The sequence below is a fragment of the Panthera leo genome, chromosome E3 (genome assembly GCF_018350215.1).
Source record: "Panthera leo isolate Ple1 chromosome E3, P.leo_Ple1_pat1.1, whole genome shotgun sequence".
Classification (NCBI taxonomy): domain Eukaryota; kingdom Metazoa; phylum Chordata; class Mammalia; order Carnivora; family Felidae; genus Panthera; species Panthera leo.
In genome coordinates, this window is record NC_056694.1 from 18,642,334 (window position 1) to 18,668,157 (window position 25,824).

At 49.4% G+C, this 25,824-nt stretch overlaps 2 protein-coding genes across 5 annotated transcripts in view; one reads left to right on the forward strand and one right to left on the reverse strand.

Moving 5' to 3' along the window:
* SGF29 (SAGA complex associated factor 29) overlaps positions 1–1,759 on the reverse strand; it is a 33,228-nt gene extending 31,469 nt beyond the window's left edge. For 3 of the 4 annotated variants that reach the window (XM_042922038.1, XM_042922036.1, XM_042922034.1), the window contains exon 1: positions 252–352. The gene's annotated coding sequence lies outside the window, so the exon portion shown is untranslated. The other variant, XM_042922035.1, reaches the window with a different exon arrangement.
* Positions 1,760–13,270: 11,511 nt separating this feature from the next.
* On the forward strand, positions 13,271–14,982 carry NUPR1 (nuclear protein 1, transcriptional regulator). Its single transcript, XM_042922694.1, has 3 exons — positions 13,271–13,581; positions 13,983–14,132; positions 14,689–14,982. Exons 1-2 carry the CDS (start codon positions 13,470–13,472, stop codon positions 14,117–14,119), a joined length of 249 nt encoding a protein of 82 aa, XP_042778628.1. The 5' UTR covers positions 13,271–13,469; the 3' UTR covers positions 14,120–14,132; positions 14,689–14,982.
* Positions 14,983–25,824: the final 10,842 nt, after the last annotated feature.

The window sequence follows — 25,824 nt, forward strand, 5'->3', positions numbered from 1 at the left end:
ACCTGGGCTGAGTACCCCGCCTCTGCCGCCTTAGCGCCCCGCACCGCGCGCGCCAGCTTCCGGCGAGCGCACGCGCAAACTCAAACACCGCCGGCCCTCCCTCCTCCAGCCCCGCCTCTCCCCGCCCAAGGCGCGTGCGCACCGCCCCTCGAGAGCCGCCTCGGCAAGGCCCGGGAGTAGGGACGCACCGGGGACCCTAACCCTCCGCTCCCGCCATTTCCCGGGGGCCCCAGACCGCGACCCAGCCCCACCTGCCAAGCCACGAACGGAGTAAGCACGTCGCGCTGGAAATTACGACGGCAGGAGCGGGCGCGTCCCTCGAATGCTTTTCAAAGCCTTAGGACCATAACGCGCTTACGTTCGAAGATTCGCGGCACGTCGAGAGCCACACACGCTGTTTTCCTTTTATGAGCTAGTCGCAGCGCGAACCCCTTCACGCATGCGCCGTCCTTCCTGTGTGACGCGCCGCGCTGCTCCTTGGGAAATGTAGTTTTTACTTTGTCACCCTAGTCCGGAGTCAGCCGCTGGACCTTATTTTAACAAACTAAGGCCTTTGTCTGTTTTCAGTAGCCTCTCATTCCCCAAAGCCTCTATAAGATAATAAAAAAAAATTTTATGTGTGTGAAACCACAGGTTGCTCCAAAAGATAAATTCTATTTTAAAAAGTTTGAATAAATTAAAACAAACAGATCCTTAGACCCAGAAATTGCCCTTTCAGGGAGTCTTCTCAGGAACCTATTAAGGACGTGAGTAAATGTTTAACTATATTAGTTTCCATACCAGTATCTTATAACTTCTTACATAACCCCTGCCAAAGTTTAGAAGTACATTTTATGTCGTTTGATTATTTGATACACTTGCCAGCCCAATAAGGTTAGGATCATCTGTTTTGTTCACCTATGTGTTCCCAGTACCTAGCACATTCCTAGTACCTATGAGGGCGCATGGTAGGCCCTCAACATTTTCGTGTACACTTAGAAGGATCGCAGACTTCAACACAAACTGTTCCAGCCCCAAATTAATGCATCATTCCCACCCCCCGCCCCCATCAAGCTTCTTTTTGATTTTGTGATCTCTGTCTCAATGATGCTGGCATGACCATCTATCCAGACTCAGCCCTATATCCTGCATTTTATGAAGCTAATGCTGGCAAGGATATCACAAATTTTGCGTTTGTGGAGGTCTCAAGAGCTGTTTCTCCTGAATGTCAAATACTGACCTTAGTGGCTCCTCAGAAGAGATTTGGAGCTCACAATTGTTTGTTTGTTTGTTTGTTTGAATTTATCTTTAATCTCCTATACTACTACTGTCAAACGACAGAAATTCAACTGAGTAACTTAGAAGGTCAAATTGGCTTTATTGAAACGGTTCGTGAATTGGGCAGCATCCCACCCACCGAGCTGAAGAAAAGGAAAGGTTTTTGAAGTGGAGAGGGAGCAGAAAAAAAGGATATTATTAGCAAAGAATACATTGTTTTGGGCAAGGTCACCCCTCCTGAGGGGAATAGAAGGGATCTATCAGTAAATTTCCTAGTGCTGACCAAGAAATTCCATGTAGATTGGTTAAATAATAAATAATAACAGTTCACATTGTTGGGGACTTACTATGTACCAGGTGCTGTTAATATGTTTTGTATGTTTCATTCATAAAACATACTCCATATACTTACCGTCTTCACTGCTTGCACCCTCGTCTGAGGGGTCTCTACTCCTCGTTCAACAACTGCAAGAGCTTTTTATTTGTTTATTCCCAGATGTGGAGGTTGGGTTACTCATTACTCGCTTTATGACAGACTACAATCATTGGGCTCAGTACACCCTCTCTCTTGTTTTCTCTGTTTATGACCTTTATCTCTTCTCCACTCCTCCTCCCTTCCCCAGCGTGTGTGTGTCTTTACAAAACACGCGTGTTGCTTAGGGTGCATGTATTTTTAATTTGCTTAAGTGGTATTGTGCTATAAACCTCAGTTTCTTATTTTTTCCACTCCACCCTGTACTTTTAAGATTTGTCCTTGTTGTTGTATGTGCCTGTTACTTAGAAAAACTGTGCAATCTTTCTCAATGGACATCCACATTGTAGTTATCTGGACCCGTGGTGATGGACGTTTAAATCGCCTCCAACTACTGGCTACGGCAGACAACCAGCCTCATGCCTGTCCTCTAGCGGCCAATGTGAGGATTTTTCTGGGAAGTATAACTGCCCAGTGAGACTGGTAATAGCCCCTTAAATTGTCTGCCCTCGCACATTCTGGCCAGAGCACTCTTCTCAAAACACAAAGGTGTGCGTGAACTGGCACCTGGGTCTCCCGCCCCATCACCTTCTCTCCCAACCCTCTCCACCTCGCTCTCTCCTTCAGCGTCTCCACTTCTTTAGGTCTTTCATACCTGCCACGTCCCTCCTCCCTCCTCTGGAGCATATTTCCCTGCCCTATTTGCCTCCAAATCTCCTACTCAACTTCAGATCTCCCTGACTGGGCCAAATCCCTCTGTCACGATCCCTCGAGAGCCCCATGTAGTAGACCTCCTGTAATTGTGACCATAACACAATAACACAATCGTACAGTTGTTTGTGGCATAATTTGATTTATGTCTGTCCTACCTCTCACTCCTTAGATTATAAGCCCCATGAAGGCTGGGCTCATACCTGTTTATGTTCATCACCGTATCTTTAGCACACAGCCTTGTGCCTGGCAGATAACAAAAACATTCGTTAGATGAAAGAGAAAATGGAGGTGTTATCTCTGCTTTGGGGAGGGCCATCGAGGGGCCGGCGTCTTGGTGGGGTGACTGCTAGAGAATTTGGTCCTCAGCTCTGCAGGACCAGAAATTCCATTTTGTGAGCAACCTCTCAGGGTAGACTCACACCGATGCAGCTCAAAAGGGACTGATGTACAAACCAGAACCCACTGATTTAGAAATGTGGTGCTGACCAGAGCACTCACTTTGCCTGGACAGCACCCTTCGTTCCTGTGAGAAAGGCACAGTGTGGCAAAGAAAACTGGGCCCTTCTGGTCTTTGAGTCCCTTTGCGTCAGAGCATCACATCTGAAATCTTTGCCAAAAAGCCTTGAAAGGTCACAGGGATCTTGACGGAAGGTCTCTTTAGGTCATGCGGAGGGAGTTACATTACCATGACTTCCTAACAATCCCTTTACAAATCCCTTTCTTCACAGAGTTCCACTGCTGAGGACGGTGCTCACACTCTCCCTCCTCTTTGCTTTCTTCCTGCTCAGAACTGACTCTGTGCATGGGGGGCTTCCGGAACCTTCTATGGAAAGCCAGCTACCCATCTCTCACCTTGTCCCTATTCATGCCTACCCATAACCCACTTGAACAAAACAGAAAAGGCTTGAATCCCACACCCATCTTCTTAGTGCAGATGATAGAACTAACTAGAGGTCATATGATCCCCAGGCATGGCTGGACTGACCAGGGAACAACATACAAATCCAGGCCCAAGAGATAGAAATGCTTGCTTACTATTCAAAGGAACGTGAAGGAATACAGCCCAACTACTTGTATGCACCTACAAGTAGTCCGAGCACATACAGGCAGCTAACCAGCACTATCCTGAACACATAAGCACTAGATGCAGCTCACGAAATCTATGACATACAGAACAAAGATATTTTTCAGATTCCAAGTCCCTCAAAAGGTGGAACAAACTTTTGACCTCCCTGGGACGGGACAAAGCAACACCAGAACCAACTAAGGAACAACTGTTAACATGACCTCATGGACTTCTAATCAACAGCATCTACCTTCTCAGAAGATCCCTGACCCAAATTTTGCCCTGAAAAACCCTCACTTGTAAGCCATCGGGGCATTTGGGACTTTTGAGCATTAGCTCCTCGTTCTTCTGGACGGCACCACACCAATAAATACCCTATCTTCCTTCACTGCAAAAGCTCGGCGTCAGTTTTTACTGGCTTGCTGTGCATCAGGTGAATGAATTCTCACTGGGTTTGGTTACAGGCTCTTCCTTTGGATCTGACCTCCCATGGCAGGCAGGTGGGGCAAATTCTAACTCTTTACACTTACTGCTTTTCCTCCCCAACACATACAAAAGAAGCCGTAGCATGACCAGAAGGTGGCATAGTGTGTGCGGAACCCAAGGGGGGAAGGGGATACAATACATTAACTCTTAAAAATTGCCTTTATCTCCTCCCCTACCCCACTGCCGGTCCTAAAATAGGTATACATTGTACGGAGTATTACTCAGCAATCAAAAAGAATGAAATCTTGCCAGTGAAAACTTGCAACAACATGGATGGAACTAGAGTGTATTATGCTAAGCAAAATTAGTCAGAAAAAGACAAATATCATATGACTTCGCTCATATGTGGAATTTAAGATACAAAACAGATGAACATAAGGGAAGGGAAGCAAAAATAATATAAACACAGGGAGCGGGGGCAAAACATAAGAGACTCTTATGGCTGGGAGGTGGGCTAAATGGGTGAGGAGCATTAAGGAGGACACTTGAGGGGCGCCTGGGTGGCTCAGTCGGTTGAGCGGCCGACTTCCGCTCAGGTCATGATCTCGGGGTCCGTGAGTTCGAGCCCCGCGTCAGGCTCTGTGCTGACAGCTCAGAGCCTGGAGCCTGTTTCGGATTCTGTGTCTCCCTCTCTCTCTGACCCTCCCCTGTTCATGCTCTGTCTCTCTCTGTCTCAAAAATAAATAAACGTTAAAAAAAAAATTTAAAAAAAAAAAGGAGGACACTTGATGGGATGAGCACTGGGGGTTATACGTAGGGGATGAACCAGGGGATTCTACTCCTGAAATCATTATTGCACTATATGCTAACTAACTTGGATATAAATTTTAAAAAAGAAATAAAATAAAATAAAAAATAAAATAAAACATAAAGTAAAATTAAATTAAATTAAATTAAAAATGGGTATACGCGGTAGAAAGTCAAACATTGCAGAGATCTAGAATCTGGAATGGAAAAAGTACAAATTCTCCATGATCCCTGTCCAGGGCGTGACCACTCCCGAAGAGTGTGATGACTTCCCATCCCCTAGCCTCTCCCCCTTTCTTTGTTCAGTAACTACAATAATTTTGCTTACAAAAATAAGATGGGCTTGGGGCTCTCTTTCTCTGGGGTGGGGGGAAGCCACTCCTCAAAGCACGGGAACTTTTGTAACCTGGGACAGCTGAGAGCAGGGCTGGGAGGAGGGCTGGTGGCTGGTGGGAAGGGGGCCAGATTCTGCCCCTGAAGAGTACTGGGCTCTACAGACATTCCCCACCCCCTACCACCACCCACTCAAACTGCAAGGCTATGATCTTCACTATTTGAAAATCGTATTTGAATAGATTTTCCTCTGTAAGTATGGAATGATGTATCAGATTGAATGAGCCAACAAGCAAATGCTCAAAGATCTCCCTGATGGACCCCCAGGATTCTCTTGACATTCCTCAGGCTGGATGCCACCTTTAAAGACCAGGGCTTCTACAGGGGATCCCCAGAGCACATTACCATCCAGGAGTGGTCAGACAGAAAGTCAGCTAGACCACATGACACCTGGATTGGAATTTGTACAGTCAAGGATGGCTATCCTATCCAGGAAACCTTCACCAGGAATTACAAGGTGATACTGTCCGCCAAGTGTTTTGACATCCAGCTGGACATTAAAGACCTCTGTGTGTCTACCCCACCAAGAAGGTGCCAGAGTACCCAGCAGAGCAGGTAAGCCCGCGAACGCAGAAGTGACAGCACTGGACATCAGACGCCACGGCCTCGGAGGGAAATGGATTTGAGACTTGAAGAGACAGGGCTCTTCGCTGGAGGTAAATATCGTCATCTTACGAAGATAAACATAGTTGTGAGTTCTTCGTATGTCTGTAATTTTGACTACTCAAGCTATGTTTACAAAATGAAACAGAATGGAGAACATATGGTAACATGAGATGAGTAGATAGCTAATATGGATACTTCGGCTAGTTCTGAAATCCACTTGGTCCTGTTTTTTACGTGTGTGTAGGTGCATACTAGGTGCCCCGGCATAGGAAGGGCTAAGGTGTTGGCTGTGGCAGGGAGGCGTATTGTACTATTGACATTGTTGAGGATTGACGGTGATAATAAAAAGTAGTGATTTGGGTCAGTTTACAGACAACGACCCCTTTAGTGTCAGAATGCTGACATTGGCCCCTCCTACCAAAGCGATCCCTTTTAAAGTCCCTTCCGGATTTGGGGCACCTGGGTGGCTCAACTGAGCCACTCGGTTGAGTGTCCGACTTCAGCTCAGGTCATGATCCCATGGTTCATGGGTTCAAGGCCCGCATCAGGCTCTGTGCTGACAGTTCAGAGCCTGGAGCCTGCTTCAGATTCTGTCTCTCTCTCTCTCTCTCTCTCTCTCTGCCCCTCCCCCACTTGCTCTCTCTCTCTCTCTCTCTCTCTCTCTCTCTCAAAAATAAATAAACATTTAAAAAATAAAAAAAATAACTAATAAATATTTGGTTGCATTAAAAAAAATCCCTTCCAGATTTAAGAGTTCTATGGCATGACCCAATTCACATAGAAATTTTGGCGTAACTAGAAGTCTGTACTATTCCTCTAAAGAGACATTTTAAGGGGCACCTGGGTGGCTCAGTTGGTTGAGCATCCAACTTCAGCTCAGATCATATATCTCACACTCTGTGAGTTCCAACCCCGCGTCGGGCTCTGTGCTGACAGCTCAGAGCCTGGAGCCTGCTTCAGATTCTGTGTCTCCCCCTCTCTCTGCCCCTCCCCTGCTCATGCTCTGTCCCTCTGTGTCTCAAAAATAAATAAAAATTTTAAAAAATTTTTAAAAAGACAAGAATAAAAAAGAGCACTGAACTGTGAGACAGGAGACTCTCGTCTAATAAATCCAGGAATAGAATTCCCTTGTGCTCTAGCTCCTTTGGCTAACTAAATGCACTGTGCTTCCCTTCACTTTGGCCTTCCTGGAAAACTGACCTGGTCTCTCTGACTTCCTAGGTTAGTTCACACGTGAGTTTTTCTGGGAGTTGCTCACAAGCCTGGGTTAGGTGCATGGTGCAGCCTGAAGGTGCTTTTGTCACATTACTTATTACGCTGGGTGGTAACATCCTGCTTATTGGACAGTATCATCCACCAGCCTATGAGCCCCTTGGATACGGGTACCGTGTTCTGTTCGCTTCTATATCCCAGCACCAAGCAAGTGCCTGGTGTATGATTGGTGCCCTAGACGTTTGTAGAATAGTGAATGCTAGCCTGTCTTATCCTTCCTTCCTCCTCTGGTAAAGGGGTTGGGTTCACTGATTTCTAGGGAGTGTTCCAGGAATAGAATTTATCACTCTAGACTCATTCATGATTGTTTTAACTGACCATCCATCTTCTTTATTTACCAGAGAAAGTGTGATACCTATTTTATGCTGAAAACAATGTATTACACACAGTTACTTATATTATTTCAAAAACTGTAATGTAAGGGGCGTCTGGGTGGCTCAGTCGGTTAGGTGTCTGACTTCAGCTCAGGCCGTGATCTTGCGGTTCAAGAGTTTGAGCCCCATGTCGGGTTCTGTGCTGACAGCTCAGAGCCTGGAGCCTGCTTCAGATTCTGTCTCCCTCTCTCTGCCCCTCCCCCACTCAGGCTCTCTGTCTTTCTCTCTTAAAAATAAATAAAAACACCTGCACCCCGATGTTTATAGCAGCACTCTCAACAATAGCCAAAGTATGGAAAGAGCCCAAATGTCCATCGATGGATGAATGGATAAAGAAGACGTGGTATCTATATATACAATGGAGTATTACTCGGCAGTCAAAAAGAATGAAATCTTGCCATTTGCAACTACGTGGATGGAACTGGAGGGTATTATGCTAAGTGAAATTAGTCAGTCAGAGAAAGACAAATATCGTATGACTTCCCTCATATGAAGACTTTAAGACACAGAACAGATGAACATAAGGGAAGGGAAGCAAAAATCATATAAAAACAAGGAGGGGGACAAAACATAAAAGACTCTTAAATACGGAGAACAGAGCGTTACTGGAGGGGTTGTGGGAGGGAGGATGGGCTAAATGGGGAAGGGGCACTAAGGAATCTACTCCTGAAATCATTGTTACACTATATGCTAACTTGGACGTAAATTTTAAAAAAATAAATTAAATAAAAAAAGAGAAATATTTGGAAAAATAAATAAGTAAATCCATTAAAAAATTAAACAACGTAATGTAAAAGTTAGGATTATAGTACACATAATGTTCTGCAACTTGTTTTTCTCATTCATGACGACTTTCTCATCAGAGCCAGAGACATAACTTATTGTTGTTGTTTTTTTAACGTTTATTCATTATTGAGAGAGAGAGAGAGACAGACAGAGCATGAGCAGGGGAGGGGCAGAGAGAGGGGGGAGACACAGAATCGGAAGCAGGCTCCAGGCTCCCAGCCATCAGCACAGAGCCCGACGCGGGGCTCGAACTCACAAACCGTGAGGTCGTGACCTGAGCTGAAGTCGGATGCCCAACCGCCTGAGCCACCCAGGCACCCCCGTAGCTTATTGTTTTTAAAGGCTATGGAGTATTTCACCAAAGAATGCTGCTCGGTCACCTTCTGTTGGATGCTTAGCTTGTTTCCAGCTTTTCACTATTATAAACAAGGCCATTTCCGCAGGAGCATTTCCTCAGGAGACTCTGTAAGCAGAACTACACTATCACGGCATATTTAACATTCCGAACAGCGTTGCCAAACTGCCCATGGAGAGAACGCACCCACTGGTCTTCAAGGTGATGGTAGTGCGCAGCCAAGAATAATTGCAAGTCAGCTGCCGGGTTTGGGGGGGGTGTCTCTGGACTTGCTGCTATAAAGTCAGGCAGACCCATTTTATTTCACCACATTTAGGTTTCTTCATCTCTTTCGTACCCAGGGATGCCACCAGCCCAGCTTGATTATGTAACCTGCCTTCAGCCTGGGAATCTCCAGATCCTTTGAGCCAAAAACACCTGCACATCCTTTGGGCTGTCCACGCTTTCCTGACTTGGCCAGTTTAACTCGTGGAGTTGGATGTGTTTTGGTGTATTTCTCATTTTTTTTTTTTTAATTTTGAGAGAGAGAGAGAGTATGAATGGAGGAGGGGCAGAGAGAGAGAGGGAGAGAGGACATCCCAAGCATGCTCCACAGTGTCGGGGCAGAGCCCGATGCTGGGCTCGATCCTACGAACCGTGAGAGCATGACCTGAGCCGAAATCAAGAGTTGGATGCTTAACTGACCGAACCACCCAGGCACCCCTCTTTCTCGGTCATTTTTGTTCAGGGTTCACTGCCTCTAGGAAACCTGCTGTGATCCTCTCCCAACTGTCCCCCACCCTCCTCACCCCCGTTGGGTTGGGTACCTTCCTGAGAGCTCCCCAGCGCCCCCGGGGTTTACTCCGGGTTACCTGCTGATCACACTGGGTTGTAATAGGTATGCCTGGCCATCTCCTGGAATGTCACGAAGGTACAGTCATACATAGAAAGAAAATAAACTTCCTCTTGGCCGATTACACGTATTTACCTGGAGACTAGAAAATGGGAAAACACACTTCAACTTTTCCCACTGAGTCACCTTCTGGGCCCTACAGGTCCATGCCATGGGTTCCCAAAAGTCCCTTCTCTCTTGGCCACCCTCCCTCTGTCTGCCCCGCTCCCCTGGGATCTGGGCTTTCTTCTAATAGCACCTGCAGGATCAAGGCCAGGAAAAGTTCCTCCCCGGCTCCACGGAGAACGGTCACACTGTCTTCACAGTCTTCTGTGGGACTAGGGTTGGGGCTCTCAGTTCCCCCAGAGCACAGCACCAAGAAGCTGAAAAACCCACCGGTCTTAAAAGAGCTTTGCGGATTCAACTGATCATTTATTGAGCACTGACTGTGTTCCAGGGACCGGGGATACAACAAGATAGATGAGATTCCTGCCTTCGTGAATGATGATAATAATAACAGCTCACATGTATTGACCACGTACTCTGTTCTGGGCATTGTTCTGCACCTTGACATGAATTGGCCTTTTAATGCTTCTAACAATCCCACCAGGTAGGTATCATCGTTAATCTCATCTTACAGATGAGGAAACTGAGACACAGAGAGGCTAAATAACTTATCTCAGGGCACAAAACTAACAGGTGCAAGAACCAAGCTTTGGACCCAAGCAGAGCCTACTCCTTTAGCCACTAACTGAACCAACCAGGATTGCATTCGAGTGGGGACATATCACGTAGAAGGAAACAAAGAAAAAAGGATATTTCCATCAGTGATCTCTATGGGGAAAGTATAATAAAATGAGGGTCATGGGGTAAAAATGGGGAATCCTTAGCACCCAGCCTGGTCCACAGCAAGTCCTAATCATTCAAGGGGAAGGGAGGAGGGACAGGGAGGGCGGAAGGAAGGAATCCCTGACAGGTGCTTCCCTAGGCACGGCCGCCAAAAGCTTGCCAGTGTTTGGTCAGCCGTGCTGATCTAGAACCAGGCTGGAACTGGGGTCAGGTAGACCTCGGGAGGAATACTTCACCACTCACCAGCCGTGTGACCTTGAGCAAGTTGCTCTCGGAGCTTCAATTTCCCTTCTCCAAAGATCGGAGGAAATAGCGGTCTACACTGTGCCGGCTCAGGACAAAGGCCTGTCGCACCTAGTGGTTCTGTCACCATCTTCCCCGTGCAGCTGAGCCGATGGAAAGTCAGAAGGGAGCCCAGGATCTCGCAGCTCGTACAGGGGCCTGGGCAGCTCGGGAATTTGGAGGGTGGGGGGGTGTTCTTGGTAGTGACCACGACAGGGTGCAGACGTTTGTCCTGCTAGACAGTCATGAAGCTAAAACGCTCCTTTACGAGGACGTGAGGCTAGAACGTACTCTATCACATGCAGTGATGAAGTCCACTGCCTTGTAGGAACCGCGTATTTCCTCATTGTCTCCACCTTAATTTGCCTGGGTGTGGCATCTTGGTTTAAGGTTATTTTCCTCCGCGCCTGATCATCTGGTCTGTTAGTATTCGTGGGAAGGAAAAATTCTTCCCCTGTCCTTCAGAAGCTTCCAGCTGGACTAAGAATTGAATGGACACGAGACAGATAAACAACAGGAAAAAGCGAAGTTTTATTATGTGCGCGTGGGGGCCCCCCCGTCATGAAATTGAGACCTAACAAAAATGACCAAAGCAGGCAGTTTTTATCCTTTTCGATGAAGAGACAATAAATCCATGAGGAATTGAAAGGAGAAAGAGAACTTAATTTGGGGAGCTTTAATTTGTAAGCAATTCTAAACAGATTTTGGGCTGGGATAGGAAATGAGTAAAAAAATCACGGACGAAAAAAAATAAAAAAATAAATCACGGACGTCTTCGCTCTAAATTTCCTATGTCTGGTGATCAGGGTGTCTCTTTACCTCCTTAACTTTCACCTGGGAGATTTATTTCCTGCTCTCGGCGACTGAGGAGGGTCTGCCCTTCTCACCACAGGTTGTCTCTGAAGTAACTTTTATTTAAAATAACCAATATGGGGCGCTTGGGTGGCTCAGTCGGTTAAGCGTCCGACTTCGGCTCAGGTCATGATCTCACGGTCCATGAGTTCGAGCCCCGCGTCGGGCTCTCTGCTGACAGCTCAGAGCCTGGAGCCCGTTTCAGATTCTGTGTCTCCCTCTCTCTCTGGCCCTCCCCTGTTCATGCTCTCTCTCTGTCTCAAAAATAAATAAGTATTTAAAAAAATAAAAAAATAAAATAAAATAAAATAACCAATATGCTAGGGGTGCCTAGGTGGCTCCGTTGGTTACGCATTTGACTCTTGGTTTCAGCTCAGGTCACGAGCTCACCGTTCGTGGGTTCGAGCCCCGCATCGGGCTCTGCACTGACCGTGTGGGCCTGCTTGGGATTCTCTCTCTCCCTTTCTCTCTGCCTCTCCGCCCCTCTCTCTCTCAACAATAAACATTGAAAAAATAAAATAAAATAAAATAGCCAATAGGCTGAAGCGGCACATTGTGGGGCGGCCTGCCCTCGGTCCGTCTGTGATTGTCCCAAGCTCTGTTTGATTCAGGTGACCTCACTTTCATTTCCTGGATGTTCAGGAATTCACATATCAACCAAACCTGAAAAACAAAAACTAAAGTTAATTCTGGCTCAGGCTAGGGAGAAACGGGAGCAGAAGTGCCTCTTCGTGTTAAACGCAGAACGAGACTGGGTTATTACAGGGTTTTGGGGGAGGTAAAATTTAGGCAGCACTGAGAGGGAACGGTGTTTGAATGGGCTCACAGCAAGGTGGGCAAGTGAGCAGAGAATTTAAACACCTGGCTAAGCCCGAGAAGGTCCTCAGCCCCGGCCCTGGGATTTGGCACATAAATCCCAGGGAAAGTGTGAGTGGGCCACCCCGGGTGTGGCCCTCTCTGGGTCAGCTCAACCCACACGGGCAGATCCCTTCAGGCAAGTGTGGAACTTTCCATCTTCACGCATTTCTTATCTGAATCCCTTCCTTTCATTCATATTAAGTAGGCCCAAATGCCTGTTTACTCCTTAATGTCTTCTCCCTCAGCATTTCCATGGTTTGAAAGACATTATTGCAGCATAAGTGGGTTTCCTTTCACGTCGCCTTCCCATTACGTGACAGCATCATGGAGTTGTTTGGAAATTGTGCGAATTACTCATAGGGAAGCTAAGATCGTAGGAGCGTGCCAGGCACTGTCGCAAGTGTCCTTCCCTGAGGTGTCTCATTCGATTCTCTCACCAACCCCGTGAAGTCAATGCAATTATTATCATCTTCATTTGTACAGAGGAGAAAACCGAGGCACAGAGAGGTTAAGTGACTTGTCTGGAGTCACCCAGGAAGTAGTGGACCAGAGGTTTGAACCCAGGGCAGCTGGCTCCAAAATCTGCACTTTTAACCCTCCCTGTTGGGTGAGGGAAACTACCTAGGGACCCACTCCATCACCACACACACCCCCCCCCCCTTCCCAGCTCGGCATATGAAGGGGGCTTTCCAGATGTTTCTTATCAAAAAGGGGTGTTGGGTGTGTTCGGGGTGAGAACAGCTGACCTATTTCATGGAGTGTTCTTCATAACCCGCCACCAGGGTCCTGCGTCTAAGGCAGAATTGGGATGGGGTCAGCTGCGTGGCAGGGGGCAGGAGACGGACAGGAAGGAGTCGGCCAGGTGAGGCCCTCCGATCCCCACTGGGCCACGATCCCAAGGATTGTTTATGCTCAGACTCTGCCTCTTTCCTCCTCCTCCCTGAGGGGCGGGGATCTCCTCTGTGGAAAAATACCCAGCTGGGCGAGCCCCAGTGAGAGGGAGGAGGCGAGGGGAAGGGGCTGGGACTCACAGGACCGACTCTTTTCCCCTCTCGTGATTGCTGTTTACTGGGTCGGGTTCTGGGAAAGGGCCAGATTGCATCAGACAGGGCCTGGGGAGGACACGTGGCCTTATAAGTTGGGGCCCGTGAACAGGGAGGTGTCAGGAAACCAGACACAAACAAAGCGTTGGGAGACGGCAGGGAGACAGCAAGGGAAAGTCAGGTGTGATGGCCACCTTCCCGCAAGCAGCCAGCCCGGCCCAGCAGCCCCCAGGTCCGGAGGACGAAGACCTCAGCCTGGATGAGTATGACCTCTATAACCTGGCTCCTTCTTACCTGGGTAAGGTCTGGCCCGGTCACCTTCCTGGTCCCTTACCTTCTACCCCCAACCCCCGACTAGGATTCCTCCTTGGACTCCTCCCCACCCCCCACCCCTCTCTAACCTGTTCCCTTGACCCCTCCAGTCACCCCTTCCAACCCTTCTTCCCCTTAGTGCTGTCCTGCTCAGCCCTGGGACCTCACACGCCCCTAGAATTTGGGAGCAACAACAGATCATGGGGGCCCCTCATTCCACAGATGGAGAGACAGGGGTTACAAGTGCCCCAAAGCTATGTGGTGACCACTCTCCAGTCCGCTTCCTCCAACCCAGGCTCTTTCCAGCCCGCACTCCCAACCCCCTGCCTCTCCTTGGATGTATCAGGCCTCTGTCCACCTCACCTCGGCCTCTTGCCTGGTTCCCAGGAGCAGGAGGTCGGAAAGGTCGCAGCAAGAGAGAAGCTGCCGCCAACACCAACCGCCCCAGCCCCGGTGGCCACGAGAGGAAGCTGGTGACCAAGCTTCAGAACACGGAGCGGAAAAAGCGAGGGGCACGGTCTTGAGGCAGAGCTGGAGGTAAAGAGTCAGGGGTAGAAGTCCCTCTGCCTCCAAAGGACATGCTCGAATGTGTGTGGTCAGGTGGGGAGCAAGGTTCCAAGAACTGTCGTCTCGGGGTGCCTGGGTGGCTCAGTCAGTTGGGTGCCTGACTTCAGCTCAGGTCACAGTCTTGCAGTTCACGAGTTCAAACCCCTCGTCGGGCTCCGTGCTGACAGCTCAGAACCTGGAGCCTGCTTCGGGTTCTGTGTCTCCTTCTCTCTCTGCCCCTCCCCTGCTCACACTCTGTCTCTCTCCCTCTCTCAAAAATAAACATTAAAAAATTAAAAAAGAAAAAAAAAGAACGATTGTCTCAACATAGAATAAAATGAGACACACGTCGGACTCTGAGTTTCCTGGTGGCCAGAGCAAAAGGGGAAACACAGAACCTTTGCAATTGGAGGGAAATTTGGTTTACGGAGAGGGTAACAGAGGCCCAGAGAGGGTAGGGTCCTTCTCTGGAGACCCAGAGCAAGTGACCGGGAGAGGAAGAGTTAGAACCCAGAATTAGAACTGTCACTCTCTTTCCTTGCCCCAGATAAGGCTACAGCACGGATACCACACAGCGATGGAGACGGGACTGCGGAGAATTGGCACCTGGGGGAGGGATCCGGGCCTGCCTGCCTTCCCACTCCACCCCAGGACTTACCCTACCTGACTAGGCTCTGAGGGGCCACCAAGCCCCAGAAAAAGGACAAGCTAGGGGTGGGGAGCAAGACGAAGGGAATGGAGAGGCAGCGTCACGAAAGGTACCCCCCACCCCGAAGGAAAGACACCAAAGAAACTGGAACCCCTTAAGGGTGGCAAGGACAATAAACAAAATTCAGCAGTTGCAGCTTGTGTGTGGAATTTTGTCCCCCCTCCCTCTGTGTGGTTTCGTTTGTTTCTTGTCCCTGCCTGCATATGTCTGCCTCTGCATGAACCAACAAGAACGTTTTTTGTCTTTGGTTATATGTGTCTGGGAGAGGGCGTCCCCGGTTTGGTAGGGACGGGTAGAGGCCAGCCTGGCTGCTTTTGTTTTATTTTGGTGCGCAGAGGTTTTGGCAAATGTGCCTCTGTGGTCTCTTAGGAAATGCACGGAAATGTCCTGTTTCCTTGTCATGCTGCCTGTGAAAGAAGCCCCCTCCCCAGACCCTCCCCAGCTCCTCTCCCTTTTCAGAATAAACAATCTTACTGATCATGTCATTTTCATATAAAACCACCTTTTGAAGTGACTGTTCTTTATGGTGCCGTCTGCAAAACGGAGAACACCGAGATTTAGAACATGAAGGGACTTGCCCCAGGTTACTCGGGGGCTGCTGTACTGAAGTCTCAAAACGAGATAGAAAGTTCTCTCTCTGTCACGTAGCAGCTCCAACAGTCAGTACTCTTGGGCTAAAATGACAACTGGACCACGTCAGGGATTCCAGCTACTTGGAACTCATTGTTCCGCCACGCTCCAAACATGGCTTCCACCTTGGGGTCCACACTCGCTGCTTCGGTGTCTGCCACCAATCAGATCTGCATCTCAACCCGTGGAAAGGGAGTGGGGGAAGCCACACCAATTCATTTTGAAGACCATGACCTAAAAGTAGAATACGTTACATCTGGCCAGAATTTAATCGCATGGCCACGTCCAACTACCGGAGAGGTCGGGAGACAGAGTATTCAGGTGCTTAGCCACGTGTTCACCAAAACTTGGGGAAGGCGGGGGTGTGAATACTGGGGAAAAAACTGGCAAGAAACATTTTCCACCGGCAGACTCAGCACAAGGGGCGGGGGAGAAAAGCCCTAGGTCTGGTCCTGGGCAAAGCATTTTTCTTTTTCTCCTGCCCTTCCATATAAGCCCTAGGCTGCACAACTTGGAGGCAATTGTTCTTAGTTAGGGACCTAAGAATGTGAACAGAGGAAGGCCTCAGCCCAGCACAGATCTGGTGTGTCAGCTTTCGAAAATCATGGCAACAGCCCCCATGTAATTGGGCTACTTCTCTGTGACAGGTGTTTTACAGGCGCTGTTCCATTTAACCCTTACACTAATCCAACAGGCATAATGTTATTTGATCCTATTTTACAGACCAGAAAACCGAGGTTAAGAGAAGTTAAGTAATTTGCCCAAAGTCACACAGCCACAACTTGGAGGAGCTGGGATTTTGAACTTAGGTCCGTCTAATTTTTGAAGCCCGGGTCTTTCCCTTTTTACTATATGCCTGAGGATAAAATGTACGACAATGTGGAATCCTAGATGCTCGTTCATTTCTGGTTAATTACTACTCCTTTTGAGCCTGTTTCTTTTCCTGTCAAAAGGTCTACTTCAGGGGCGCCTGGGTGGCGCAGTCGGTTAAGCGTCCGACTTCAGCCAGGTCACGATCTCGCGGTCTGTGAGTTCGAGCCCCGCGTCAGGCTCTGGGCTGATGGCTCGGAGCCTGGAGCCTGTTTCTGATTCTGTGTCTCCCTCTCTCTCTGCCCCTCCCCCGTTCATGCTCTGTCTCTCTCTGTCCCAAAAATAAATAAAAAACGTTGAAAAAAAAAAAAATTAAAAAAGGTCTACTTCAAAGGAGAAAACAAAGGCTGCAAAGCGCTGTGTCTGTGGCCGAACGTGGCCACTCCCTGTCTTCTGGGTCCTTTGACACTTTGCCAGGAGGCCCCATATGTTACCCTCACTCCTGGCCTGTGATTGGCCCTCCCTGGCCTCGCCCTACCTTGGCACAAACTCTGCCTGGGAGGCCTTTACGTGGCTGTTCCGGGAACCAGATAATTCTTGGAATTACTGAATGTTTGGATCCGAAAGGATCCTGGATGTTAGAGCCCCACTCTGCCCTTCGCGGAAGGGAAAATCAAGGCCTGATGGGGCAGGGGCTAAAACTCATACGAAGACTGGGGACGCAGTCAGGACAAGAACCTGTTCTTGACTCTACCCGTCCAGAACACCCCTCTACTGTTCCACCTACTTTTTACCCCCCCCTTTTTTTGGTCCCCTAGTTGCATGTAATGTCTGTCTCCTTAGTTTCTAGGGGTCCTCCTGAGGACAGAGGGATGACTGACTTCTATTTCCCCTTGGGAGCTTGCGGAAGTTTCCCCACCAAGTTGCCACAATTCTAAGGATTCCCAGCTCCTTGCCGAGAATCTGGAAACTCACTGCGGGGTTTGCTTCACCAACACCTAGTCCTCTTCTGCCCACTCAGCTCTCAGGGCTGTGTATTTTTTCCAATTTCAAAAGCACCCAAAGTTGATTTTAACTGGCACTCCTTAAAGGTAATGCCAGTACTAGGAAGAGTCATGGTCACCATCATTGATGGTCTGCCTGAGGCTTTTCCCCGCCTCATCTTTCACACAGCACTTTCTTGATTTCTGCCCTACGTGCATTTAGGCTGTACCATTGTTTGCCTAGAATTTTTCAAATTACCTCCTTACCTTTTCCACTCAAACGCACTTTAAAAGGAGACTACATCACCACCCAAACTGGAAAACCACAATCACTTGTCATAACTCGAAGATCGTAGAAAGACACCCATTATCACTTCTTTCAGTCCACCTGCGCACACCTCGGATGACCTTGTGTGCTAAGGGTCACGGGCGTTCACACTCGGAGAAACATGGGTTGTTTCGGAGCCAGACACTCCTCCAGGTGCTCTGCATACGTGGGAGAAGGCCGCCTTGTAATCACCCGGTCGCAGGTGCATTAAAGACACGGCTGCCTGGCTTCCCCTCCCAGAGAGTCTGATTTCGTTGGTCCGAGGTGGAGGCCGGGCATTGGGAGTTGGGAGAGTGAGTCTAACGTGCAGTGAAGCGTGAAGGCGTCAGGTGCACGGGGCTTTTGTCTCACACTGCACTTAACAAATAGGGTCGTCACTGCAAGCGCTCCCAAGCCACACGCCCTCCTTACCGTGGGGCCTTGCCACCCTCCTATCGAAGGGGAGACAGGGGACTGTGCTCCTTTTGAACGTGGGGGGAACTTTGCTCTCTGGGGTTCTTGGAGCGCAGTCACCCTGCTGCAAGAAAGTCCGAAGCGACACACGTGGAGACACGACATGGAAAGGCCACGTGCTGATGTCATTCTGGTCTTCAGCCCCGCGGAAGTCCCAGCTGAAAGCCATCCTCCGGCTCCAGACGTGTGAGCGAAGGGAACCCGCTGACGATTTCCAGCCCCAGCCGCCGTGTCACCTCTGGCATCTGAGTCTTCCCGGATGAGGCCCAACAACATATTGGGGCGCCAGAGACAAGCCATCTCTAATTCCCCACCCACGGACGCAGCGCGTGACCAAACGGTCATTTCACAGCCTGACGTTTGGGGATGGTATGTTACACGGCAATAGTGACTGGAACAGCCTCAGGGTCCCCCGGGCTCAAGTCCAGATCCCGTCTGCAAGTGGGGCTCGAACTCACAAATCGTGAGATCATGACCTGAGCCGAAGTCAGACGCTCATCCGACTGAGCCTCCCCAGCGCCCCAGTTTATCCTGCACCTTAATTTCCACATCTGTAGGCAGGAGATGAAAAGTACACCCACCCCCCGGAATGGTTTTGAGGAGGAAATGGAGTCTCTCAAGCACTTAGCAGGGCACCTGACCCAGAACAAGACCTTAAGGAAACGGCAGAGAAGCAGACACAATGGGCTCTGGATCCAGACTCTGTGGGTTCAAGTCCCTGCTCCCTCATCCTCTGTGTGACCTTGGGCCGCTTACCTGACCTTTCTAGTCTCAGTTTCCCCACGTGTAAAATAGGAATTCCAGTAACATTAAACACGGGGTCCTTGCTGCGATTAAGCAAGGAAGTGTTGCAAAGTGCATAGTAAGCAGCATGTAAGTGCTTGATTAAAACAGTGACCCGGAAACAGAGTTCCGGCGTGCAAGAAATGCAATCTATTGTTTAAGTTGATACACACTGCTCCTTTTCTGCTGGCAGCAGGTGTCTGATGGGGTCAGTTTGCCCTCCTTTCTCTCCTTTCTCCAGGGTTGATCAGGAGCAGAGCTGGGAAGGGGCGTGGAATGCTCGAGGCCTCAACATCCCCTTGATACATTGCCATCTGCCACCGTGTCCCTGCCACTGCCCTTCCTGTCCTTTCTTTTCTTTTTTTATCTTAATGTTTATTTATTTATTTTGTGAGAGAGCGAGCACAAGCAGGGGAGAGGCAGAGAGAGATAATCCCAAGCAGGCTCCACGCTGTCAGCACAGGGCCCCATGAGGGGCTCAAACTCATGAACCATGAGATCATGACCTTAGCTAAAATCAAGAGTCAGATGCTTAACTGACTGAGCCACCAGGCGCCCCCTTGCCTTTCCGTTTGTTGTTTACGATCAACCCTCACAGCCCTGCTCTTTGTGTGCTCCGGGCCACCTCCCAACACCTGGGGGCAGGGATACATCTGGGGCCTGTCCTTCACTGGAAAAGGGGGCACAGTCCCTTCCGTCCTCAGATCTCTCCATACTGTTCAAAACGAGCGTGGCCTGGACTCCGTGGGGACACGCCAGTTCTAACTTCTCCTCCTTTCCTTTTCCAATTGCTTCCCTTCTTCCCTGACTTGGGGAGTACCTTAAAGTTGGCCCCACCCCCACCCCATCCACCTTGCTATTCGGGTGGCTGCGATCCTCTGTGCCTTCAGTCCCCCACGGCTGTTGAACTAAAAATGAAACCGTACTGACATCCCTTCGCCGTAGCAATGAAAGCCACATGGCCCTCACTGACTTACCAGGAATGGGATGAGCATCAAAGGAGACGTGGGGAAACTCCACCTTGGTTTGTGTACAAAAATTGCACGGCGATGGATGGTACCCAGTGATCACTGGTGGGCGATCACTCTGTAGTGCATACCAACGTCGAATTATCACGTTACACCTGAAACTTACATGTTCTACACCAACTTGACTTCAATAATAAAGCATAAAAATATTATTCAACCACAGCAATTATTATTTTTTTTAATATATATATTTTTAAGGTTTATTTATTTATTTTTGAGAGAGGGAGCGTGAGGGGGGGAGGGGCAGAGAGAGAAGGAGACAGAATCCCAAGCAGGCTCCACACTGTCTGCACAGAGCCGGATGCAGGGTTCAAACTCACAAACATGAGATCATGACCTGAGCCGAAACCAAGAGTCGGACGCCCAACCAACGGAGCCACCCAGGTGCCCCGCATGGTAATTATTATTATCACACTTTGGCAAATGCCAAAGTCCTGTGGGAGGGCAAAGGCCTGGGTTATGGGTTCACTGGCGGTCACAGGCTGAGCTGGGAGTAGACTCGGTGTGCTGATTCCCACGTCCAAGCTTTCCAGAGAGCTCTGTGGCCTTCAGGGAGTGCCAGGCTGGAGAAAGCAAAGAAGGAAGAACAACCCATCCCCAGAGTCCCTGTGCAAGCAGTCTGCCCCACACAGGGGTACCTTTCCCCAGGGGCCAGACACAACGCCCAGGTCTCTGACAACTAGAAGCACTTCCTTTTCTGTGTAAAAGAAGGTACACTTTTTTTTTCTCTTTTTTATAATTTTTTTAATGTTTATTTATTTTTGACAGAGTGAGACAGAGCATGAGTGGGGGAGGGGCAGAGAGAGAGAGGGAGACACAGGATCTGAAGCAGGCTCCAGGCTCTGAGCTGTCAGCACAGAGCCCGACGCGGGGCTCGAACCCACGAACCGCGAGACCGTGACCTGAGCCGAAATCCAACACTCGACCGACTGAGCCACCCGGGCGTCCCTATACTTTGCTTTTCTGATTACAAAAGCAGTGAATGCTGTGGAATCAGAAGATGAGCACCATCCCCTTGGGTTCAGTCCTCCTGACTGAACACATCCTCCCTCTAACTTTTGCCTTACATTTGAGTTATAAAATTGAAGTTCATTTGTAATCATTTCACGGAATGCTTACACCAGCTCTGTGCAGGCTTATCCTGTTCTCTCTTTTCTGGAGAACTGGTTTGGAGAAGTTTTGTTGGAGTGTGTGTGTGTGTGTGTGTGTGTGTGTGTGTGTGTGTGTTTTACTGTTCGAGGAAATAATCATTTATTCCTTCGACACATATTTATGGAGCCAGGGAATATTCTAGAAGCTATGAGTACAACAGTAAACCAGTTCTCTTCTCATGGAGCTCACATTCCAGTGGGGACAAATAATAAAAGTGAACAAACAAAAGAATTTCAGCAGGGCGTGTGCAATTTAAAACGCCTCAGTTGCGGGGGGGCACCTGGGTGGCTCAGAAAGTTGCGCGTCCCACTTCGGCTCAGGCCATGATCTCGTGGTCCGTGAGTTTGAGCCCTGGGTCAGGCTCTGTGTTGACAGCTCAGAGCCCGGAGCCTGCTTTCGGATTCTGTGTCTTCCTCTCTTTCTGCCCCTCCCCACTCATGCTCTGTCTCTCTGTCTCTCTCTCGCTCTCCGTCAAAAATAAATAAACGTTAAAAAAAATAAAACACGCCTTGGTTACGGAAAGCCTCACTGAGACGTGAGGGCCTTTAAGTGAAGACCAGAAGGAAGTTAGGGAGTCATTTGTGCTGAAATTCCTCTTTATTAAAAGAGCACATAGTACCCATCTAACATACTATGCATTTTGCTTATTAATTTATTGTCTGGGGTTAGGGGAGGTGACCGCTGGCAGCCAAGAAGCCCGAGGCACTAAGGGCAGGGGCTCAGTGACCAGAGGCAGAAGGCAGGGCCTGGGCTGGGTGACCTAAGTGTCCTCTCTTCTGCTTTTGCTGACCCCTCCTCCCCTAAGCCTGGTGCTTTGGGCCCTCCATGGAGCAGGTGCACTGCCCTGGGGAGTCTCCTAAAGGTGTTCTGGGGACGCCCTCTCCGTCACCATCCTCCTTAACATGCTTCCCCACTGCCCATTTGCGTGTGGTGTTCAGACCCCAACCACCCGCCCCTCGGGCTAAGTTCTTCTTCAGGGCTGGTCAAGAAGGCGCGCAATAAACATTCGCGGACGAGCATGTCAGGACTAGTCTCGCTTCACAGCGCTCTTGTTACTGGGGACGTTTCTCCTCCCGCCCCGTCCTGTCAGAATCCTACTAATTCCCAACAATCAGTGTTGCCTTCCAGAGTTTTCCCCCGTCTGATCGCCCGACAGAGTTGACCCACCCCACAACCTCACCGGGCAAATATAGTCCTCACCCCCATTTTGCAGATGCAGAAACCGAGGCTGAAAAGGAACGCGATTAGCTAGGTCTGGGTCAGAGATTCTCACCTGCAGGAAGCTTCCTCTGTTTCTCACGAGAACCACCCTCTCCTCACCCCGAACCCCATGCTCCTCTGTACCTCCTGCTGCAGTCTGGCCTATTTTAGGGCTGTGTTGACGTCTGCTCCCCCTTGAATGAGAACGGTGTTGGAGTCAGTATATCTGCTGCTTCTATAGGAGTTGTCTGGGCCTGCCCTGCTCTCCTCCTCTGGGACCGGGCGGTCAGTTGGATTCTGGGGCTCAGACCAGCAAGGACAGCGGTGAGGGCACGAGGTCCTGACCAGCAATCTCTGCGAGAGGGTCCTGGGAGCAGGGCTGGTCTATCACCTGCAGAGGAGAGTGTGAGCCAGGATGGGGGTCCGGGAGGTGGAAGGGGCGGGGCCTGACATAGCTGTGACCTCTGACCTCTACTCCAGCTTCCCCTCTGGCAGCAAGGGGCCTGTCTCCCTTGGGAGACACCCCCCACCCCTCTGCTCCTGAGGGTTTCCTGGTATTTACAGAAAGCTTGGAGTGCATATTCCTACTCCCGGACAGGTGAGAGGTTCTGGACTTTGGGGGAATGGCCATGAGATTCCTGGTGGGATGTGTGGAGCCCGGGGAGGGGGGGGGGTGGCTGGGAGACTCCCTGGGTCCCACCCTCTCTTATTTGCCCCTCTCCTCTGCCCTCTTTCAGTGTCACTGTTTCCTGCATTCTTCTGGCTGCTCATCACAGTCACCCTGGCAAGATCCTCGGTGCAAGGGAACACGGAGAGGACCCTAGGGTGGGGGGGCCGGGCCAGTAGGGCTCCTGGCACTTTCAGTGAATGCAGGAGAGGGATCATCTCTTTGTCAAGATTGAACCCTGGGGCGCCTAGGTGGCTCAGTGGGTTAAGCGTCCGGCTTTGGCTCAGGCCACGATCTCATGGTTTGTGAGTTCGAGCCCCGCGTCGGGTTCCACACTGGCCGTGCAAAGCCTGCTTGGAATTCTCTCTCTCTCTCTCTCTCTCTCTCTCTCTCTCTCCCCCCCCCCCCCCCATGCTCTCTCTCTGCCCCTTCCCCACTTGCACCTGTGCTCGCGCTCTCTCTCTCAAAAATAAATAAACTTAAAAAAAAAAAAAAAAGTTTGAACCATGGCACCATTTGGAGAGGAGGCGTCAGGGGTAGGCCTCTTGCTATCTTTTGCTCCTGAGCAGGGTTTCTGTTTTCTGGCCCCTCTTCCTTTCTGTGCCCTCCGCAATTAGAGGCCGTTGGTGCCAGTGATCAGGAGCATGAACTGCCACGGCTGTAGTGGAATTGAAATGTGCTAAGAGACTATAACTTAAATGTTCTCACCAAAAAAAAGGGGGGTTGGGATACGAGGTGACGGATTGTTCATTAACGCCAAGGGAGAAACACATTCACGGTGTTTACACATATCAGATCAGCACCTCGTACACTTTAGCTTGTAATTTTGTCAATTAGACTTCCATAAAGGGGGGGGGAAGGATGTGGCCTCTCAAACTGTTCTGTTTTGATTCACATTTCAGTCCTGCTACTGTTGTGTTATCAACCTTGGTTTCCTCATCCGTAAACTGGATTGTTTTGAGAAATATACGAGTTTGGGCGTGTAAAGCCATTAGAGCGATGTCTGATGTATAGAGAAGGTTCAAAATGCTAACCGCTCTGCTAGGCAGTATAGTATAAATGGCTAAGAAGACCAGAGGTCCAGGGTTCAAGTCCCAGAGCTGCCGCTTACTAGCTGGGTAACCTTGGGCACAAAGCCTTAACCCCTCTGGGCCTCAGTTTCCTCTTCATATAATGAATATAAATAATAATACCTCCAGCATAGGGATTCCATGAGCCAGTAGTTGAAAAGTACCTGGGCACATAGAAGCATTTGATTACATTTTATATCACTTTAATTTGTATAATTTTATAATTATCATATAATTTTAACTTTATTCCATTCAGTATAAGTTCAGTGAAGGCAGAACGTTCCATTGGCCCCATTCACTGCTGAACTCAAATATCTAGAATAATGCCTGGACATACCGAGTTGGCGCTCGGTAAATATTGACCAAGCATCTACTCTGTTTTCACGTTGTCCTTTCTATCTGAAACGCTCTCTCCACTGGCTTCTAACAGAGGGCTCTTTCTACTACACGATGTATTTGCCTTTATCATTTAACAAAAATCTGGTCTGTGATTTTTGACATTGGAAATCCATTGTGAAGGTGGCTCAAAGCAGGGGAGGGGAAACACAGCTCCAAATAGCTTAAGCAGAAAAGAAGAGGGGCGCCTGGGTGCCTCAGTCGGTTAAATGTCCAACTTCGGCTCAGCTCATGATCTCGCGGTTCGTGGGTTCAAGCCCCACACCAGGCTCTGTGTGACAGCTCAGAGCCTGGAGCCTGCTTCGGATTCCGTGTCTCCTCTCTTTCTGCCCCTCCTCCTCCCCCACTCACACTCTCTCTCAAAAATAAATAAACATTAAAAAAATTTTTTTTTTTTTTAGAGATTCACTCACGAAACTAAACTTTTCAAAGTAATCGCTTCAGGAAGAGCTGGATCCAGGAGCTCGAAGTAACTTGTGAGATCCTTGTCTCCCTCTCTGGCTCTCAGCTCTACTTTCCAAAGTCAGTTCCAGACTGAGGCAGGGTCTTCCCTCACAGCAGCCAACAGCAGGTTCAAGTTCACATCCTGCCTGTTTAGTCACAGCTGCAGACCGGTAAGTTACAAACTGCCCTGCTTTGACTCTGGTCTCCCACGTGTATCCAGTCTTCTCAGCTAGGTGGCCGCCTCTGGGGGCAGGGACCATGGTTGCCACACCTCAGTACTCAATCCCTAATTCTGTCTTCCCCTCTCCTACCCAAGGGCAGAATCATAGGAAGAGTGGAAGTTGTTCACATCAATATTGGCAGCGGGACTCATGTCTGAGGAGGTGGGTCTGGAGGAGGTCTGGGGAAGACCCTAGGGGCCTTGGGAAGGGCCCAGAACGTGCAGAAAAATTGAAAAGCTAAGAGACTAACATCTAGATCTTAGGGGTCTTAGTGTAGGTGGGAACCGGAGGCGACAGTCCTCAAGCCATAGAGGGGAAAAGGCATTCATGAAAAGATGAAACACCAGATGGAGGTACAAGGAGCCGGTTATTTGAAGAGCCGAGGAAGGGGTTCTACACAGAGGGAATAGCAGGTACAAAGGCCCTGAGGTAGGAGTGCGCCTGGAGTGTTTGTGGGGCAGCCAGAAGGTGTGGGAGGGAATAAAGGAGGTCAGTGGGAAGGATCTCCAGGGCTTTGTAAGCCATTCAGAGGGTTTTGCTTTCACTGAGTGGAATGAGAAGCCACGGGGACCCGTAAGGCCAGGAGCGAAACTGAGGCAGGAGCAAGAAAAGCGGGTGGGCAGAAGCATATATGTTGTATATATTCTTTTGTATGAATCAGATAAGACATGAAACTATAAGCAGTGGGTGTGTACCATTCCGGGGGAGCCACCTGGGGGTTTCACATGCAGTGGGCCAGACGAGTGAGGGACACGGCAGCCACGGGTGGCTGAGACCCCGCAGAGGCTGCGGGGTGAGAGCTCTGGCTG